Source organism: Rhea americana, unplaced genomic scaffold, assembly GCF_003343005.1.
Source record: "Rhea americana isolate MKP2758 unplaced genomic scaffold, rheAme1 scaffold_14, whole genome shotgun sequence".
Classification (NCBI taxonomy): Eukaryota; Metazoa; Chordata; class Aves; order Rheiformes; family Rheidae; genus Rhea; species Rhea americana.
In genome coordinates, this window is record NW_028185483.1 from 691,949 (window position 1) to 713,852 (window position 21,904).

At 37.3% G+C, this 21,904-nt stretch overlaps 2 protein-coding genes across 2 annotated transcripts; one reads left to right on the forward strand and one right to left on the reverse strand.

Moving 5' to 3' along the window:
* Positions 1 to 220: 220 nt before the first annotated feature.
* On the forward strand, positions 221 to 5,752 carry MRPS22 (mitochondrial ribosomal protein S22). Its single transcript, XM_085298547.1, has 6 exons — positions 221 to 381; positions 1,644 to 1,787; positions 2,251 to 2,334; positions 3,296 to 3,441; positions 4,661 to 4,769; positions 5,011 to 5,752. Exons 1-6 carry the CDS (start codon positions 259 to 261, stop codon positions 5,101 to 5,103), a joined length of 699 nt encoding a protein of 232 aa, XP_085154673.1. The 5' UTR covers positions 221 to 258; the 3' UTR covers positions 5,104 to 5,752.
* Positions 5,753 to 5,831: 79 nt separating this feature from the next.
* COPB2 (coat protein complex I subunit beta 2) lies at positions 5,832 to 21,557 on the reverse strand. The gene is made up of 22 exons (XM_085298684.1): positions 21,375 to 21,557; positions 20,107 to 20,244; positions 19,915 to 20,001; positions 17,860 to 17,986; positions 16,091 to 16,239; positions 15,271 to 15,417; positions 13,934 to 14,033; positions 13,682 to 13,824; positions 13,275 to 13,474; positions 12,581 to 12,691; positions 12,243 to 12,331; positions 12,012 to 12,118; positions 11,587 to 11,730; positions 10,997 to 11,127; positions 10,479 to 10,686; positions 10,155 to 10,265; positions 9,131 to 9,345; positions 8,757 to 8,849; positions 8,495 to 8,675; positions 8,273 to 8,341; positions 6,455 to 6,568; positions 5,832 to 5,987 (listed from the first exon to the last, which is right to left on the reverse strand). Exons 1-22 carry the CDS (start codon positions 21,555 to 21,557, stop codon positions 5,892 to 5,894), a joined length of 2,943 nt encoding a protein of 980 aa, XP_085154810.1. The 3' UTR covers positions 5,832 to 5,891.
* Positions 21,558 to 21,904: the final 347 nt, after the last annotated feature.

The window sequence follows — 21,904 nt, forward strand, 5'->3', positions numbered from 1 at the left end:
GTCCTCCTTCCAGCAATATGTCTGAGTTACAGTAATGGTGTGTATTGTTTTTACGTGATTTCTTTTTTCCATGTAGATCTTGAATTAGTGTCTTAAACTGCAGAAATAAAAGATTTATTTCCTTCTAAATTAAAATATTTGGCCTGAACTTGTATGTTAGTTTTCCAATAGATTTTTTTTTAATTGTAAAGTTAATTAAACTACTATTATTTTTAGGCCACAAGAAAAGCTATTGAGGAAGCTAAAGAAAAACTAAGAATGCCTCCTGTTTTGAATGAACGAGAGCCAATTGATGATATATTGGCAGAAGACAAAATCCTTGAAGGAACTGAAACTTCAAAATATGTGTTTACTGATTTAACTTACTCCATTCCACATCGTGTGAGTAACTTAATATATAAATACATTTAAAGAACTTTTAATTTGTAATTATAAAATGAGCTTTGGATTTTAATAAAATACAACAATATGTGAAAAGTCTGAAGAGTTGTAAATTAAATCCTTAGTACAAGGCAATACAGAAACATATTTCAAAATATTCTAACAGATGATGATAAATTACATTCCAGTGCTCAGAAGCAGAGATTTTGGGGGTTCAGGGGGAAGGGGAGCTGTGTGATAGTTAATTATTTAAAAAGAGGTGCTTATGATTTGCTAAGCTGCTTAATGGGAATGCTGAGTTCATGCATACTTCCCTGGAAGCTGGTGAGGAATTGAATTGCTTAATGCTCTGCATAGACCAAAAGATGGCACTGGTTTAAAATTGCAAAGATACGGTGGAAAGTTGAGTGAGTGAGTGATGAATTTTATGTGAAAGTTGCAAAGAAGAGTCCTTAAATAGCCTAATTTTCTTCTTCATCCCTATATCTCACAACTCATCTAGCTAATGTAAAGGAACTTTTGCATTAAGTAGGAGTAAGAGGCCAGAAAGATTTTCAAGGTATCATTGCAATTTTAAGAAATCTGCGTGGTTCAAACATGCATAATATTGATGATCTTGGGAAATGAATTGCTAAGTCTTCCATCTGCTGAGAGCTCTCGCAAGAAACGTGATATTTATTCTTCTGCCTCAATGCATTTGAAACTTCCTCATCCCAAAGAACTCTCACTGACTGCAGCTCTAAATCAAGCATGCTTGTGAATGGACCCTAATATGTTGTGTGTGTTTTAGCTATTGTGTTTTGCAGTAATCTTTGCTGAAAGCATGGGTTTTGCATTTGCTGTTACTTGGTTATTGCTCCTGCTTCTGGAACAAGAATAAAAAAGTACTTGCATTATGCTTGAATTTTTCATTTATTATGCATTATCAGATGAATAAAATCAGGGCAGCAGCAACACTTGCTCCATTCTCTATTAGTTATGTTTTATCTCTAATTTTTGTGGAGCTGTAGTGTGTGTTTAGTGTAAGCACATGCACAGTTGTGTCTTTATGCTAAGATTAAGGTGCAAATGTGGAACTTACTTAGCAGAGACAAAGGGAGAAAAAAGGATTTAGCATATACTAACTGTCAGAAAGAAACCCTTACATTTAGAATGAGTTTAGGTATAGTAGGAATTTCCCAACCAAGAGTCTTTCTTACATTGTCTCTGACTGTGAAGAGAAGACTGGAGGGGGTAATACTTGTTGCTTTTCTTACTTTCAGGAGCGTTTCATTGTAGTTAGAGAACCAAGTGGTGTATTACGCAAAGCATCCTGGGAAGAACGAGACAGAATGATACAGATATTCTTCCCAAAAGAAGGGCGCAGAGTCATTCCCCCGGTCGTATTCAAGGATGAACACCTTGTGGTAAGGTTTTCTTGGTTTTGAAAACTGATTATTTGTATTTACTTAGCTGTGCTCTGACAGAGAAACCATGTTGTTTGAACAGAATAGTACCTCTTAATAAACCTATCTGCATGTTTTAAGCTGCTTGAGTTCTGTTTTGAACAGTTGCTTATCAGTATAACTTACTTCAGTAAAGTTCCAGGTAAACTGGACCAGATAATACTGTCATGCTATGAACCCTCATTTAACTGTTATGCATCAATGAAATTTTATGCTTGGTATGAGAACATGAACCAGTGTTTTAGGAACCAAAACTGAGAAGCACATTCATGTTATCAAGGCATATACTGCATTTTTGCTGCTTTGTCTTACGACTGAGTAGATGCTTCTTAAAAAACAGAAATGTTCAGGCTACTGTCTAGATTTTGAATAACTGGAATGGTGTAATACAGAATCTGTTACTGAATTTGAACTGTCATTTTAGACTGTGTTTCAGCAAGACCGTCATGAGGATATCCTTAACATGTGCATTGCACAGTTTGAGCCAGATTCACCTGACTATATCAGAGTGAGTTCATTTGCTTTTTCCTAATAACAGATCCAGTATTAGTGAAGAATTTAGGGTTTATTTTGTAAGCCTAAGTATTATCTGGGGGACTGTAGTTGTTCGAATGTGCTTTTTTCCTCCAGATGAATCCATGTGGATTCATGTGTCGTCTTTGTGATGAGCTTTTTGCATTCTTGTGGAGAAATAAAACAGGGTCCTGTTTAAGACATTATTTTCAAGAATATAAAAAGAACTGCATATGCATAAACTGGTATTTGTATAGATATTGTTAGTATCAAAACAAAATCAATGATAATGCTCATAATTGACCACAACAAGAGTTGTGTTACTTCAGTCATGTGAACAACTATATTAGGATTTGAAAGGACTGGATATGTAAGTGCAGACAAAGTGCGTCTGAGAACATCATATACAAAATAAAGAAGCTAATATTTGCGCCAAAGGCTAGGTACAAAAGTATACCTACAGCTGAAATAAATAGTTAAATTTAGTAACTGTAGTTACTGGTGAATATGTTAATCTACTGTTGCCTTTGAAATGTCCATCACTTGTATTTAGATTGTAATAATGTAAATCACTGGGAGCATAATTGCTCATGGGCAGTTTCTCAGATAGCTTTTTCCAACAAACATTTCTCTTTGCTCTAATTTTTCTTTCCTCTTAAAGAATAGATTATAAATTGAGAACAGTGAAATGAAGGTCCAGTGGTCATGCTCCCTCCCTCCTTAGACTGTCTGTACATAGCTATTATTTAGTTTCCTCTTACCAAGAATGGATTATCCCAGTGTTGCCAGAATTAGATGTGTAAAGTTTTGAGGCAGTGTGGTTCAGCCTTATTTCTACAGTTTAGGGAGACTGAAAATGAATTAGATTAATATCTAAAGGTAAGTGAGGATTTGAGGGGAGAAACCTTCAACAAGCTCTGGTTATGTTATTGAAATGGAAACCTTTCTGTGTATAGGTTCATCATCGGACATATGATGACATTGAGAAACACGCTAAATATGATCTGCTCCGTTCAACAAGACACTTTGGAGGAATGGTGTGGTATCTAGTAAACAGAAAGAAAACGGATGGCTTACTAATAGATATGCTCCACAGAGACTTGTACGTGTTGTTTGTCAGTTATTCATTATGGTTATCAAAACAACAAGTTCCATTGTTTGAGAAGAAAAATAGTATATTTTGTAAGATGTGCAAGTCTTCACTTGAATGAAATTATTTGCTAGCAGTAATTCTTTGAGAGAGATGCAGAATGGAAGCACCAAATATAGGCGTATGAAACTAGGTTTCTGCAGAGATCAGCCTCTAGTTTGGGTTCCTGGAGTGTTTTTGTTTGTTTTGGTTTTGTGTTTTTCTTTTCCTGCCCTATAATTACTAGTGCACTCCTAGCTCTGGACACCACTTATTTTAAAGCCTAACAATATCATAGTACTGATCCCAATTTTAGCTTTTAAGATTCACATACTCTTGAAAACTGCTCTAAAACCAAGTATGCTTTTTTACTTGACTGTAGCTGGTAGATTAAACAATGGGAATTGATTATATAACTTTGTATTATTTTAAACCCAACATGGATTTCCGTAAGAGAAGTTCATAAACATATTGAAAAGTCGGAGGCAAATATTTAATTGTTTGAAATTTCAGATGAATTAGGACAAATGTATAAAATTAGAACTCCAAGCTGCACTGATGTTGGCATTTATTTCCTACTGTTGAATTTGCGAACTTCTAACTGCCAGTCAAATCTTACTTCTCATTCTGAGGATATGAAGAAATACAGGGAATCCAATTTTGGCTTGGGGATCGAATTGTTAAAGGGAAAATCCAAATACTTGGACAATTTAAGTTACTAGAGTTTGGAGTGTCTTCCCTAGACACACACCTACTTTGATTATATTTAGCTTTGTGTAAGCAAAACACAGTCCAGTTTAAATGCAGCTTAGGATAGGTGTCATAAGACTTCAATACTAGTTCTGTCAAATACGCTGATCACTGTAGTCAGTGCCAGAAAACTTTTTGGCGTGTCTGTTCCACTGGTTATCATTGCATAATTCATTGTATTTTAAATAGATTACAGCTTCATTAGAAGTTAACAGTAGGTGAGGTTTAAAGTACAGCACACGTTAGTTTGTGTACCTTATTTCTGGTCCTTCTTGAGAACAGAATGCAATTGCAGTAGATTAGGGGGTTCCCATGTAGATGTATTCTAGTGACTGCACAGTTGGTGAAAGCAGAGGCATTTGAAAGCCTCTTAGTGTGCAAGCAAACTGTTTGAGAGTATTTACAGAAAGTAATTGTTATAAGTGACTCTTTCTCTGTTTAGGCTGGAAGATGCTACAAGTTTAATCACACTGTATCATATGCTTCATCCTGAATGTCAGTCAGCAAAAGAAGCTAAAGAAGGAAAACTTCAGGGAGTGGACCTGATCAAGGTATGCTTTTCTACGTTAAGCCTAATGATGTATAGAAGGGAAAGTCCTCAAACAGTAAGAATCAGTTGATAGAACTGTCTTTCTTTAAAAAGCAGATATTCACATAGAAGTGGTTTGTATGTTTTTATTTTTCTAAATCAAGTGACTTTCAGTTGTAGCAGATGACACACCATCACTATGGTAATCTCATTGTGTAAGCATGCTGCTAACTATATTCATCTCTATCATACCTTGTTCATAGGTATTTGTGAAAACTGAATCACAGAAAGAAGGCTATATACAACTGGCCCTTCAGGCTTATCAAGAAGCAATGGCTACTTCTACAGCTTCGTGAAATATACTTTTAAGTCTTACACTTGTTTGTAAGCATTCTCTGTACAGGATTCTAAAACAAGAACTTGACAGTTGAGTGTTCTGGAAAAAATTGTACAAGAATAAAAAAAAACTTTTTTTAAAAAATACTGTACATGAGCTTGCAGCTGTCTTCTTGCTTTATGGTTGCATCTTCAACCTCAATTGCTGTCCATGTTTCATTTAACTACTTGAAATAAGTAGAGATTTAGAGAGATTGATATAAGAAAGCGATAACTGAGCCTGATGATTGTTCTGTTACTTAGAACAGTAGCTAGCAGGGTGAAATGTTACTGTTTTAGGTTGTTAGCCAATACCAACAGGGCTATTGCTTGCTAACAGATGCAAGCCAAGCAGAACAGCTGAGCACTAATTAGACACATTAGTATGCATGCTTTGTTACACACTTAAGTCATTTTAAATGCTAACGGTTTGCTAACATGGTCACTCTTAACATTATTTATAGTAGACACAGTTGATGAAGCTAGGTTAAATCATCTTAAATACTAGAATTAAGTCATTAAAACCACAATAATAATGTCTTTAAAAGGGTTTATTAGTTTCTTGATAAACAAAAATGTTTTTTGTATGCAAGTAAATAGACTTACATAATAAATTTCAACACAAACTGATTTTATTTATACAGTTGTTTTCCCTACATGTTATGTGGTCCACCTTCAGTTAAGAAAAAGAAAATCTAGTTGAAACACATTGTCCGCAACTTCATTGCTTTATTTGGAGTAAGTGATTTGGTCATCTAAAAAACTGAGTTCACTCATCTAAGATTTCTTCATCCAGATTGATATCTGTGGTATCAATATCCTCAAGATCCAAGTTATCTAAGTCATCTTCCAAATCAAGAAGGGTCTAGGAAAAGGAAAGACTATATATTACAGAGATGCTAATATGAGTATATATGTTAGCCAGTGCTTGTGATAACTGGAACTGTTCTGGATGTTGAACATATTTTGTAAAACACCAAGCTTAAACAGTCAACTAGAACATAAGTATTCAAAGAAGCTACCTTCTTGGTAAGAACTGGTATAAACCCACATCCCCCCAAGGCTTTCATAGTTAAGACTCCTTACCATCTACTCACAAACTGTTTTGTGACTCTGTATTTTTTTCTTTCTCTAAGCTCACAAGGTTGTAGGAATTGGGCTGCATCCCTGTGTACAACAGGGAGGAATCCACGTGCAGTAACTGGGCTTAAGATGTCTGGTTGATATTAAGACAAAGTGATACTCTTTAGAAGCTTGGTTTAATCAAATTATTATAGTGTAAAAAGAATTCAGTGCTGTACTACAACATTTCTTCCCTTCATATTTAAGTACCTTCTGTTCTCTTGTTGAAAGTAGATCAGAGTTCTGTGAAACAAGTGACTTCATCACTTCTGGTTTAGAATATAGAACCGGTTCTTCAGCCTGCTTCTGATGAAAATGACATTCCTTAAATTCAAAAGAACTTAAATTCTTACCAAAGGCAAGTAAAGAGAGAGCAGACCCATATCTCACCACCACCACCACCGTGGCTTTCTTTCAAAGCTTTACTGAGTAACTCTTGAGCCATGCTTCTACAGCTACTAAGAGTTCCAGACCTGCTTGCTCCACTGGGGTCCTCCCCCTCCCCTGCTTTTTCCTCCAATTATAGAAAGCAGTTCATGGTACTGATATAACACAGCTAACCTTTAATAAACATCAGTTAAGTTAAAAGACAGAAGTGCTGTGAGAAAACAAAGTGATTTTCACTGTCTTAAAATTGGAAAGAGATTAGGTTTTTCTGGATTTGTTTCAGAAAATTTAGCCAAGAAAAATCCTACTTTCTCCCCCTCCCCCAAACAAGGCCAAAATATCAAAACAAGTACTGACCATCCCAAGTTTCTATTTTTACAGCCAAGTAACTTTGAAGAGATGACTTAAATAAGTAGTATAGTCTCATATGGAGAGAGACTGGCCCGATGTTTCTACATAAATGTAAACTCTGCCCAAGGTAGTCTACAAACAATTGAAGGCAACACTAAACTATTGTGGAAACTTGCCCTTCACTTGAAAGTGGCGACAGCTGAAGATCAATTTAGGACACTGCGATTTTAGGAAAAATTAATATTTAAGTAGAATTGCAGGTCAGAGGCTATATAAACTTGATTATATTCTTAACATAAGTGATAGCCCTTAGCATAGTTCTCAGGCTTTGTGTTCTGTACCCATCATGGTTAATGTTCATCCTTCCTTCTTTACTGCTACACAAGTCTTATGCTAAGAAAATTCATCAGTTAATGCTGTTATTGAAGCATTATTCTATCAGTCAGGTTTGTATTATTTTGTTTACATAACTATCTCCTCACTATAAAACTCTATATTCAACCTTAGTTGTAGAAGGAGGCTGCAGTTTGAGGACATCCTATGCAATCACAACCTAATGCTAAAGATACGCTTTAGCATTGGTGACCTTCAGATTCTAATGCCAGATCAATTCCAATTGAATGCAAATCCCCTTCAGCAAATGTGATTGAAGGAAACACAAACTTGCATGCACATTTGCTTTATCATACAAGAAGTGAAACATCGTAACAGAGGTGGTCAAAGAGATCAGTTTGAGTTACTTAAAATGTTAAGTAAGAAGTATTTTCAAATAATGGAACAGGATTCCTAGTCAGTTAGTTACGGAATAGTCTTTTTCCTTAAATGCTCTTTCTAGCAAACAATACGAAGTGTTTTTAGTTGCTGTGATGTGCAACAGTTTCCAGGTTCCAGCTCCTGAACTTTTAGAATGTTGGAAACAGTTAACATATACAAACATTTTTCTAAGTAATTCATCCTGCAGAAGAATAATCGCAATAGTGGAAGTTGGTGATTAGTCGCATGCACTTTAATAGAGACTGCCTTCTATTCTAACAAAAGATGATCCAAGTTAAGTTACCACAAAACAGAAATAATTTCTTAGTCAATAAATTAGTAGTTATGAAAGCATATTAAGAGATGTCTGAGGCAGAAGAATGTGGAACTCAGCGGCAGTTCTCACAGTACATGCAATAAAGCCAACAGGAACAATAGTTTGTCCATTACTGGTGAAATGTCATCCAGAGTAGATGTTATTGTACAATAGCGGAGTTGCTTCTTTCTTAAACTTCATTCATTAGTAGTAACACTGACCTGAGATACCATTACTCCAGAAGGCTCAAAACCTTTTGCTTCTTCAAGTAAATTTCTTTCTTCATTTGGCTAAAACCAAAAACAAATATTTACAGACTGTGCAAGTGATTTCACAGACTCATTTAAAATCTGATTTTATGTATTACCAAAGGCTTTTATTCTAGAGGGGAGAAAAAAAATGAAAAAAAACAAACCACGAACGAACTCCTACTGTTTACTTACGGTGACAAGGGGATATTCCCTGGCTGGCCGCAAGTCAGCAAGACTTTGTTTAACATACTCTTCAACAACAAAGGCTTCCTTTAACCCAGGGAAAAGATTCTCATATTCTGTAGGATCAGCAAGGGATTCAGCAGCTTTTTGATTGACTTTAGAAAGACTCTCCCGCCACAGTTTAACAACCCTGGAGATGCAAATAATATTCTGCTGTATACAACTAATTTGGCAATAATATTCTTAACGTGCATATGCTCTGAAGAGTTACCTTGAAACTTGGCTTGGCAAATATGTCCGTGCAAGAAAAGCAGCTTCTGGGAGACGCCCAGTTTTAATCAGCAGTTCCAAACATGAATCAAGCCTAAAAGATTTAAAAATGTGATTTTTAACTAGTATGTTTAACAAAGACAGGTTTTCCACTAGATTAGTTGTTTTCTCTATAACATTATTAAGGTATTTTCAGGTTTAAAAAGTAGTAGCCATCATAAAATAGAATGAGCCTTTCTGAAAAGGTATGTGCCAGTGTCTTTCTGCGTGAAATTCTAAGTTTTGGTATGTTGTAGTTAATTTGAAAAACCTGAGGTCTTTTGCATTTCAGAAAAGCAGAATAAAAACAATTGGAGTCTCTTGCTTGATACTTACTTTCCTTGTAGGAAGTAGCTCATAAATGCTACGTTGTTCTTGCCATCTTTTTCTGCTCCTTCAGCTAACTTATTCACCATGTTAGCATTTCCTGAAGCAGTAGCTAAGAGCAGCAGACCTCCATAGTCTTGTGCATGGTGGAGACATTCCTGGGCTAAGCCAAACTGGCATTTACTAATAGCAAGCTCAGCAAGTTGCTTCCATTTCTGTTCTGACTAATGGTACAAAGGGAGAAGGGAGGAAAAGGGAGGGGAAAAAAAAAAGTTTGAACAGCATTTAAAGATTTTTAAAGATTTCAATAAGGAATGTAAGTTTACTTGTTCAGGTACCACATCCCATCATTAGATTTGACTTCCTTTTGAGACGTTACAGTTACTATAGCTTCAAAACACGCTGCAGTTTTAAACACAGATTACACAGCTGTACCATTATATAAAATAGGAGAGTTTTCCATTAGACAGGGAAGGAGAAGATAGAAATAAGGTTGGACAGTAAGACAACATTAATCTTCTATAGAAAGTTCCAAAATTAACCTCCAGAACATAAAAGCATTGTGCCTGAAAGTTACCATCCTACCAGTAACTTCACTATTTTACAACAGGAACAATGAGATCAATCCTCTGAACATGGTTATGGGCCATCGCCTCCCCTCAATCTTCTAGTGCATCAGAAACAGCCTAAAGTTTGCCAAGGCTGGAACGAAGACCCAGAGGCCTCCATCCTGCCATTGCTATTTTTCCTCTCACTGATCAAAACTGGAGATTAAGGCAGGGTTGTTGGTTCAGTTTTATATTCTCCAGGAGTTCCTGTAGCTTTCTGAGCAGGTGTTCCTCCATTCCCCACTCCAGAGCTTAGATTCCTTTGAATTACAGGGGCAGAAAAACTTCACACAGGAATCTGCAGGTGTGTGTACAGTGTTCAGAGAGCTATTCTGCATCTCCACGTACCATTGCCCTCTCTTTGCACAAACACTGGGCCATTCTAATACTTAGAATTAGCGTGAATCACCAGAAGTTATGTTTACCTCTGCTTCCACTGCAAGCTGATATGCAATTTTTAATTCTCCCAGTTGAAGAGCAAGTTCAAAACGATGCTCAGGATCTGTGGATACTGCAAGGGCTTGTTGTTTGAAGCCCTAAAATAAAAATCTGAAAGTAAAACTGTGGTCTATCACATCAAACAACATATTCAACAAAAATCCTCTGAACAAACATTGCAGTATTCTCAAATAAATACGGATTATTAGAATTTTAGTTTACAAATAATATGACTTTTCTGCTAACCTAATTCACTTAGAAATATAAACAAACTGATTAAGTTTCTGATGACTAAGAAACAGTTCTCTTGCCTGTTTTTCAAGAAAATGTGCAACTCTGGTTCTCTGTTCTTTTGGAATTGTGGGAAGAACTTTGTCAGCCATACCGAAATCTCTTCTCATCACAGCAGTTTGATATTCAAGCACTGAGACTAGCAAGGAGTAGCTAACAATGTTTAGCTCTTTATCACCCAAATAAAGTCGGTTGTCCTTAGGAATATACCCCAAAAGATACATTGTCCTGAAACAAAACAAAGCATATTAGTCTTGGATAAATCCACTACCAAAAGAGTCCTTACCAAAAAAAAAAAAAAAAAAATCCAATAGTCCTCATAACAGCAACAACCTTCACCAGACAAATTCTAGTTCTATTGTGCATACTTTCATGTAAGTTATTCCCCGCAGAATTACATTAACTGCCTCAGAACATACATTAGCACTATGTGGTGAGAAAAAAGTAAGGCAGGGCAAAGAGGTAGCAAGGTTTACCTTGTCTTGACTTATTTGAAAAACTATTTAAACACTTGCTTACAACAAAAGCAGCAACTTACCTGTCTAAATGGGCAATAGTGACAATTTCTCCTCCAACGTAGTAATTGAGTCTGTTCACAGAACTGGTGTAAATAAAGCAGTCGCCTACCCACAAGCCTGTTTTCACAATCTCTTGAATCTCACCAAGAACCTGCAAAATTAAGTTTATTTTTAATTAGATATATAAAAAGTATGTTTTCTGCTACAGTAAGATAGCAGTTACACTTCAACAGATAACTCAAACTTCAATCATATTAAAAAACTTGAAAATTGCAGAAAAAGTTTAAGCTATGTGAACATACTACCGTTTTTTTTTTTTAAAAAAAGAACAACTACTGTAACCTATAAGAATAGTAAACACAAGTCTGAAGAGAAATCTAGGCATCAAGATCTCTTAGGCTGCATTTCAAACAAAGGCACTCTTTCAAGGGAGAGTCTTCAGCACAGCAAATAAAGTGGTAAACAGTATTCTTCAGGCAAACGTATACTGTGTTGTACTCTATTTTGGAAACAGAAGTATAGCAGTACTATGTCACGGACTACTTTGTTATGCTTTGGAAAGACTTGTTTCAAAAATCTCTAATCCTTGTCATTTAAAAATAGAATTTACCTCAAAAGCATCTTCAATTCCATCTTCAGTGACTCCTTCATGTGTTTCTTGGGCTGCTGCAACTTTTTCTGATAGGTATTTCAGAATGAAGAATGACTCTTCTGTAGCAATGCAGACAAGCTCACCCGAGTCAGACCAGAAAATCTGTATCATCAGAATAGATAATGTCACTGTTTAACAGACTCCAAGTTAAGAAAGGAGAATATACAACTTAATGGTAAGAAGTACCAACTCTCACAGCAGCTTTAGCAACTAAAAAGCCAATGTACATGCAAGATACTTCCCTCTGCTACGAGAATGAAATAAACTTAAGAAGTTACTGCTTTACAGTTGTCAGCTTGGTTTCACTCAAGAAAATCAGCAGTTTAGTCAAAACTCAATAGAGCCGGGCACATAAATGTATTCAGTTCCATCTTGACACTCACGTGTTTGGGCTGAATTTCGATTCTGCGTATCAATTCTGTGTTTTCCCAATCATAGAAAGCCAAACCATTAACAGATCTGACACCCAACAGGAAGCCTCCATAGATGCCTGTAAGAAAATAAAGGTAGAATAAACTGGCTTTGTGGGAAAGACAACAAAAAACCCAACCAAACAAAAACTCACACAAACACAACCAAGAACCAACACGTGTATTCTAAAAGCAAATACTCACCTTCTGCTCCAAAGTCTGGTTTGAATGACTTCTTCTCTTTGAAATTTTTAAATATCTTTACTACACTGTTGCTCTCTCTGATTGCATATCTAAATAGAGATTACATTGTGAAAAATGTTATTTGGCTGTTAAAGTAGTAAATTACTAAAATCATAAGCTGATACAAAACACCTTCAAAAATTACAGAGTGCCACAAACTGAAGAGTTTTACGTAGTGCAGTTATGAAAAGTATATTATCCAAACAAGTTCTAGTCTTCAAGCCAGTTTAAGTTCGTACAGTGTGAAAACCAGCAGCAGCAAGTTTAAGATAATACAAAGCAAAATTTACTCTACTTACTCAGAAGAATCATGTGCCCATACAAACTCCTGTGCAGAACCAAAACTCTTGTTTCTCAAAGCCATAGCTGTGTAAATGATGTATTCACCATCGCCACACACTACTACAAACCTAGACCAAGAGAAAGAAGTCAGAAGTTCAGTTGGACAGGCATGATCAAGTAGATAAACAATCTGAAAAGCTAGGAGAGGCCCTAGCCCTGTATGATCGCTGCAAATGCAAACAAAATACTTTCATACAACTTGTGGCTTGATATTTTATACTTCATATTACTACCTACTTGCTATCCCCTCCTCCTCCTGGTCTCTACTCAGCTACTCTTATAACTTGTATCCTTTTACCTTTCTTTTATCCTTTCTTTCAGTTCAGCTCATCTGATCACAGAGAAACACAAACTCAAGAGAAGTGATACAATAATGTGGTTTACTGCTATTAGCTTATACATTTTGCTTTTACTTTACTTCTTCCTCTATCTAGGGTCCAGCTTGCCTGTTTAAGCTGCAATCTCTTACAGGTGAGGGCAATCTACTACTCTGATTTTACAGTGCCTAGCTTTAAGGCTACCCATTTGCCATTGGCTCTCAGCCACTCCTAGGGCACATGCAAATGGTTGATTTTAATTCAAGATTTTTTCTATATAAAAGAAAAGAAAAATCAGAAATACATTTAAGTACTTTGTTCTAAAATCTATTACCGTCCATTAGGGTTGTGCTGAATTGTCTGTGGATAGATTTCACAGCTCCCCATATCCTTTACAGCCAGTGGCAATCTTTCTCCATCCTTAATTTCAGCATCTCCCATAGCTTTCAAGTTAGCCTGCTGGACTTCTGAATGCTTAGCCCAAATAATTTTTCCATTTGAATCCATGGACATGGCTGGTTCTTCACGACCAAGCTAGGAAGTACAGCATAAATATTTATGAGATGGAGAAAATACATCCTTCATTAATATTCTTTGCAGTTCGACATATCTAGTGAAATACCCTGCCTCCAGCTAAAAATGACAAAACAACTAAAATTAGCTGCTGTGTAAATAGCACAGCAATATTATACTACAGTAATAAGCCATCATTTCCCATGTTTTTCAAATCAGTAATTGTACCTTAACAATAATGCTGCCTTCATCATATCCCAATGCCACATTATTGGATCCTCTTAAACTGGCCACACACCACACTCTCTCCATGCCATAGTTGAGGGTACTTTCAAGGCGGTATGTGCTTGAATGCCAAATGCGCACAGTTCCTAGAAGAAATAAATAAATGCCTTTTATCTTCTCTGCTGCCATACCACAACAGTATTTTTCCCATAAATATTTCCCCTATCCTCTAATTGCCAGAAAATATAAAATTACCATCTTCTGAGCCTGTGATTATGATAGGCAGTTCAGGGTGGAAGCTGACACATGACACGTTCTGAGCATGTCCCTCCAGTGTTTGTACACATGTTTTATTCTGCAAAAGTCAGAACGTTACACAGATAACACACTGTTACAGTTTTACCTTCATTTCTTAAGAAATAACCCAAATACTACTTTGAAATCCATTTGTTTAGACCTCTTCCAATAACAGTTATTTCCATGTAGTTAAAGCAACAGTATTAAACATATACTGGAAAACTAAGATCGTATTGAGTTAATTTCTCCTCCCCTGAGGGAAATACTCAAGTTATTTCCTTTGACACAGTTGCTCCTGTTTTCAGAGGGGCTTCTGCCTACAAAATACGCTTTCTTAGAGTAGAGATCAACAGCAGATTAAAGTAAGATAAAAAGCACAGTTCGCGTCAGAATCAAAGCAAAAATGTGTCTGAATCTAATTACTAATGAAAAGAGATCTAATATCTTTGTTCTTTAAGGGTGCCTATTCAAAGAGTTGTGAAAGAAGTGTTCTCTGTTTGAGACAGCCAAGAGTAGACTACAGAATTCATGTATACAACCGCATGTGGTGGCAAAATTTTAAGCAGACAGTTATAACAGGCATTACTGCAGACCATACATAAATTAATAGCACTAACAAACCTTTAAGTTCAAATTTACTCTAAAGTACCATGCTTTAACAACCTGGAAGCACCACTTCCTTCAGTCAAGTTTATCTTGCCTTTCTGGCCACTCCTGCACTCGTACACACAAACACAAACACACACACACACACAAAAACTTACAAACTCCAGGTTCCAGCAATAATCCTTCAATCTCTGTTTTCTGCCAGAGCATTCAAATGCACTAACGCAATGACTGCTTCCCTCCCTCCGTGACCCCTGCAAACTGCCAGTTACAAGAAGTGTGTGTGCATGTCTGTGTACATGCATATAGCAGGAAAAAAAAGAAGGGGAATAAATAAAAACTAGAGGAGTACCTTAATCCACAAGAAAAGCAGTCCAAAAGGAAAAGGTAGAAATTACAGCTTTACAAGAAGGAAAAGTAATGCTAATAAAAGTAATGTTATCATAAATTTAGTTTAATTAATCTCAGAGTTAATTTGCACGTTTCACAGCAGGTTTTCTTGAGGGTTAACAGAACACTCCCCTTGCCCCCAAGAAAACACATCACGAAAGACTGCCCCTACTTCCTTCTCTACAAGGAAGGAAATCTGCTGGTGCTTTCATGTCCTTTCCCTCTCTTCCTATGTCTTTACTAATGATTTCGCTAAGTCAAAGTCTGTCCAGGAGTTTATGAAGAGCTAAACACGATACCTGGTAGTCCCAGATCTTAACCAAACGGTCGTCTGCACCTGAAATGAGGTATGGCTTGTCACCTCCACTGTAATAGTCAATGCAGTTTACACCTTTTTCATGGCCTTCCAAAGTAAAGTTGGGGGAAGAAGAGCCAAGCTGCCACACCTTCCAGGAATAAATAAATCAATCAATCATACATAATTATTGGTCTTTTTCACCCAGGTCAACTTTGCCAAACATTAGTATCCTAATATATGTTTACAATTCCTAAAGTGCAGAAAATGTTTTAGCTAAAAAGCTTTATCAACTGTTTATCAAACTACAAATCCCTAAAAACAAAAATAAAGACACGTCAAGTTGCATACACTGGGCTCCCAACTCAAAGCAATGAAATTCTTTCCTTCAATGTTTTCATTTAGGCTATTAAATCATGTAAGATGCTGTTCGTAGGTAAAAGCATCTTTTTTTATTGGATCTAAGAGCTGAAAGAAGCATTCAACCTTTTGCACATATAAGGATTTCCCCTTCCCTCCCCTCCTAATATTACCTTACCTCTCCTCCAATATTTCTGTGTACTCTAGAACTGTATTGTTTAATAAAGCTTTGAGAATCACATTTCTAATAACAAGATTATCTATCACCTCTGAAAAGTTATTAACTTACTCGATACATGCATAATTCTTAAACTGTAACTTGACCCATGTACAGATCCTTGTACAATAAACATTCTATTATTGCATCTGATTAAAAATTTTTGCCCACTCTCTACCTGATATTAGTGGCTTATGTACTCTGTTTGATAATTAATGAATTGTCTTTTTTAAAATAGTTTCTCTACCTTGATCGTCCTGTCCAAAGAGGCACTGGCAAACTGATTATTGTCTTTTGGGTTTATGACAATCTGCATGACATAATGGGTGTGTCCTTCAAACACTTGAGAACATGACCATTTCTTATCCCAGTCCCAGAGCTTAATGAGCATGTCATCTGAAAAAAAAAAAAAAAAGCTCGTGTTAGTTTAATATGTTCTAATATCCACATTCTTAAATTACATAATTCTTTGTAACTTCTAGTTCAAAGCTCATCCATCTCATCTCCTTAAAAGGAGGTACCGCTAATATGCAACATATTTTTTATCTGTACGACCACTGGTCCTTGCAGAAGGACCATAAACAATACTAGATTCTCTTAAAGATTCTCCAGTAAAACAGTCATAAAAATCAGGAAATAAATTAGTCTGCCTAGCACAGCTAAACATACCCTTTCTTTTCAAATAATTCACCTGCTTTAAATAGAGATTAATAATTGATATTAAGGTACTGAATTATTGATCTTAAAATATTGGTCAGATATTATGGAACTGGACCCTCTGCTTTTTTCTGCAGCATCTGCTCTGGTGAACACTGAGGAATAGGAAGCAGTGACACACATTGGCTTTCTAATATCTTTATTTCGGGCATAAGCTCATTTGCTTCAACAGAAAAATACAGAGAAGCATCATAATTACTCCTGACACAAGAGGCTCTGTGCATTCTTGCAGAGCTGTGACCACATTATTAAAGCCTCCGGAAGTGAAAAGGAGTGAGGAGCACAATGCTGAAACTCCTGGACAAGATCTGCTGGAATATAGGGTCTTCCATTTCTTGGGTAACATAAATTAGCTCGAGTAACAAAGAACTGAGCAGTATCTTTGAAAAAAAAGTTGAAAATTATCTGTCCCTCCAATTCAGATTTCCAGATGAAAACATACTCCAAAACATTGTAAATTCTTCCAAAATGTTTTTAACCAAGAATATGCCAGGTCAGACACTGAACTCTAAAAAAGCGAAACAGTCACTCTTACTCCTTAGAATACACACACGGCGCCACTAAGGTACAAACACAATTAAGATGCAAAATATCTCTAAATGCTGAAAATTCAAACAATCACTGGAATCCCAATGATGATTATTAATTATCCATGACAACTAGACTTTTGTTTCACTCATTTCTTTTGTGTAAGTTAGTGTGGGTTTTTTTTAAGTAATTATTAGATTTTTCATAAAAGCAGAGCCTTGAAGAGCACACTGATTTAACTCATCTCTATGTAAAAAATACAGAGCTTATGGATGTATCTGGTACTTTCAGAAGGCAGCTTTGATATGTCTCTCTGTTCCTTCCTCACAACAATCAGCTGTTCAGCTGAGCAGCGTTCTTTTGTCTTCACATGCTCTTCTCAAAGTCAAGTACAATGAGAACTGCAAGTCTTCGTCTTTTTTGCTTTTTTGGGCGTGTGTGCATGTTGGTGTGACAAACTGCCAAACAGTTTGTCACAGTTAATTAGCATGTATTTCATTTGGCAAATACTGAACAACAAGACTTTTAGGTCTTCTCTAACAAGAGCCTCAGCTACTATATTTTCAATCATGAGTACAGCTGATATTCCATTAAAAAAATGAATAGATCTGGCAAAGAAATAACATGAGATGACAACTGATAGGTTGACTACTTGCTCATGGATTCCTGTTTCAGCAGAAACAGTAAGACATGCAATCTCTCACTAGATAGAAAATGGAAGCCTAAGAATAGCTGTTTTCCAAATGTCAAAATACACCAAAGAATTCTTACCACTGCTTGTCAGTATAAAAGGCTGTGTAGGATGTACGGCAATGCAACGAATATAATCTGAATGTGCTTCAAACATATGAACTCTTTCCAAGGTGTTGTAATTGAAAACTCTAATTTGCATGTCATCCTAAGAAAGAGATGAAAAGCAACCATTAAAACAGGACTTCATCTAATACACCTAATGATCAACACAAGGTAATTAGAAGAAATTCACTATCATTAAAGATTTTCTAACAAAAACATCTTTAAGAAAACTTATTCAAAATCCCATTTCAGCATATTTATAAAACAGAGAATTTCAACTAAAATTTCTTTTTTAATAGATGCATTTAAAATGGTCTTTTGAGTTAAAAGATCAAAAACGCTCTGAAAGTTACTAACACATTGTAGGAAAACAAAGAGCAATGTTCTCCAATATCAAACAACAGCATTAGTGTTGTGGAGCCAACATGAAAGAAAACTTAGGACTAAAACAACTGAAAAGGTGCTTTCAACTTTTTTTTTTTAAATTCAGTTTTTGAAAAATGATATCCTAATTTCAGATACGGTATTCTCTCAAAAGAGAGATTTCCAACCTTCTTTAAAACTAAATTTATTAGAAATATCTGACAAGGAAAAAACACGAGTAAAACTCTAAATAGTACTCATTGTATATAAGGCCAGAGTAAGTTCGGGTAAATTCTACCCTGAACGTTTTATCTAACACTGTCTTTTTCTCTTTCATACAAATTCCTGCTAGGTGGTAACAACTCCAAAAAACATCCTTCAGAATAACAGAAAGACACGTAATCCTTGAGATCAGCCTATCAGTGTAGCGAGCATAGCACAAAGAATAAGCAATGACTAATGTCACATTTTCAAAGTGATGATGCCCTGGTCCTGCTGCTGAAAGCAGCTGTCTTGCCCTTTCCTTACTACTTTTTGCCACTGCATCACAGGCTCTCTTGGGAAAGCAAAGACTGACATAGCTGCGCAGTAAACCAGTTACTTGAAGAACTGATCTGGGTGAAATTAAGCTAGCAAAAATAAAAATGGAGATATTAACATGGATAATGAAGATATTAACTTAGATCAGTTCCTAACCCAGTTCCCACACAGCTGTTTGAACTCTTGTGCTGGCAGAGAAGCAACAGCATGAAACTCCTTGAGCAACAGCACTGGTTTGTGCTCACTTGAAGCAACTGTGACATGGCTGCATAACATGATGCAACAAGAAGAAAATGTTTATTCTGTGTATATGGCAGAAGACTAGAATTAAAAAAAATTAGAGTTAAAAGTTATAGGCATTACTTCAATTTAAATAAAAAAATTAGAGTAAGCTTCGACTTTTCAACCAACTGTGTCTATATACTCATGCTTTCCACGTCTAACTGTTCAACAACCACTTTTTAGGCTGATTCAAGAACAAATTGGAGAGGCCTTCACATCCCCAAACTGCAGTTACTGCTTAAGATTCTGTTTATGTTTTAGTTAAGACGTATTTCCTGTTTCAATTTGTCGTAATGATAATATGGAATAAACATCAACCAGTTATTCTATCACAAAGGATGTATTACCAAGCTTAGAATATGACTGTTCAGCTTAAAGTAGCAGCCTAACTGAAAAAAGCAGAGAATTTTTCTAGAAGTTAAAAAACTTCTCTTAAAAATTTAATTTTTAAGATCAAAAAAAAACATTTACAAAAGTAGAAAGCAACTTTTAAGCCATTTTATCTTGGATGATCCCGAGTTTCAGCTTAGTTAACAGCAGTACTATTAACATTTAGTCAAAATTGAGTGCCAAATTTTGGGTGCCAGTTGACAGCAAAAGTTGAATCCAGACTTATCTTGCACCAGATCTAGAACCAGCCACATTTTTATGCTCACTTTAGAAAGGGAAATGTAATTTTTAAAGCTAATAAAAGGTAAAATCTCTGGATAATCATAATGAAGTATTTCTTTCTCCCCTAAAAAGTCGTATCAAATCATATTACTTGGTATTTGCAAAGGAATGCCATGGAAAAAAAAAAATCACAGAAAGTGGTATTGCATGTAGAACAAGAAGACATCAGCTTACAGCTCCTGTAACAACCCAGTTTTTTCTTGCCACAAATTTGGCAGCTCTCACTGGCAGGTCACACACTTCAAAGGTCTTCACCAGAGTCTAAGAAAAAAAGTGGTATCAATTAGTTGTAGTAATTTAAGATACTTCTCTATCTAACATCAGAAAGTGTATTTCATATACAATAGAGGCAAAAAAAAAAATCACCTGTGTTTCATGATTCCAAACACAGACACTGCCATTGTAAAGGCTAGCCAACATCCATGGTTCTGTGGGATGCAAGTCTACGCTCTTCACTCGGTCAGATCGAGCTGTTAGTTTTCGCTTGATATCAAGTCGGAGAGGCTAAAAATGAAAAAAGTTCACAAAACTAAGTTATTCAACATAAAACTGGCATAAAAACATCATGGAAGGAAGGAAAGCTCAAATTAAACCTTAAAATAACTGGAGTCAAATTTGCTTTTCACACAAAAGGCTACTTATCCCTTCCACTTGCCTGCTTTTTTTTTTTTTTTCTTTTTTTGTAGGACTTCCTGAAACAACACATCTCTGCAGATACCAGTGGGTCTCTTTAATTTACTTCTGTGAAACCTGAAGTGTTTTCCTACTGTAAATAGTATCTACAGCACAGGCAAAGAAAAGAGGCACTGCACAGCTCCTTACAAAACTCCCTAGTGTCCCTGAACAACTAAATCAGCAGTAAGAGAACTTGCTTCTAATGCAAATACTAAAGAGCAGGTCTTCCTTCTATTTCACTTGAAAACAGAAGTACTTATCACAACTGAAATAACCAATAACATAACAACATTTGCCCGTTACCAATTTGTTTGCAGTCACTAACTTATTCTAGTCTACCAAGTTCTCAAATGTAAACTATGCAGTAAAAACTGGTAGGAGGAAAATATTTGAGTCTTTCTATTATAATGCAGGCTTTGATTTTCCACTTTTACTACAGGCAGCCTAATGCTAAAGTACCTACAATTCAAAAGACATGAAGTATAGCAAAGTGATTTTCTGAAGCATTTGAGGCATTAAAAGTCTTGTTCATACACTCAAAAACTACTGAGCTTCCTTAGAGTTCATTAGCTCAAAAACAGCCTAAGATTTTTCAAGGGTGAGGCCAGACACTGTTGAGCAGCACCTTATCTCAGAACTGGGTGGGTAACCTCAGATCCTTGAGCGCTGTACGAGCCTAGCACTGAGCAGCGGAACAAAACCAACAGAATCTGCAGTTACGGTTGTCAGTACACGGAGAAAGAGACACCGCGCTGTCACGCAGCACGCGCAACTTACGGAGCTGACACCTGGTGAGAGGGAACGGGCCTGTGGTCCGCGCTACGCGCTGCAAAGCGGCCAAGAGAGAGCGGCCAAGAGAGAGCACCCGCGACGCCGCACCGGACCCTCGCCCGAGCCTGCGCGGCGGCGGCCGGGCCCCTGCACCGCTCTGACGCCCGCAGCGGCGCCGCCGCGCTCACCATCGCCGCGAGCGGCCCCGCGGCAGCGCCCAGCTGTCGCCCTGCTCCAACCCGCCGCCGCCGCCGCCGACGACCGACGTGGAGCTTCCGCCCGCCGCTCTCGCGAGAGGAGCGGGGCGGCGCGAGAGCTCGGGCCTCGCGACAGCGCCGCACAACACGCCGCCACCGCGGGCACCGGGGCATGCTGGGACATGTAGTCGGGTCCCCCCCGCCGCCGGCTGCTGACGCGGGGCATGCTGGGAGCTGCCTTCGGCGGGCGCGTGAGTGCACGCGCCGTCGCCTCAGGGCGGCGGTAACGGCCGTAACGGCCGTAACGGCTGCGGAGGCGTTTGCGCGGCGCTGCTGCGCGGGCCTCCTCCGTCCCCAGGGACAACCCCTTGCGCGACCTTGCGCCCCTCGGTCAGAGACGGTGGTGGAAAGCCGGTGTGCTTTGCCCAGGTGTGAGTGACCCAGGGAGGAGAAGCATCCTTCGGTCACCTCTGCCGGCTTGGTGTGGTCTCTCCAGGCACTTAATGGTGGCGTTGGCCAGG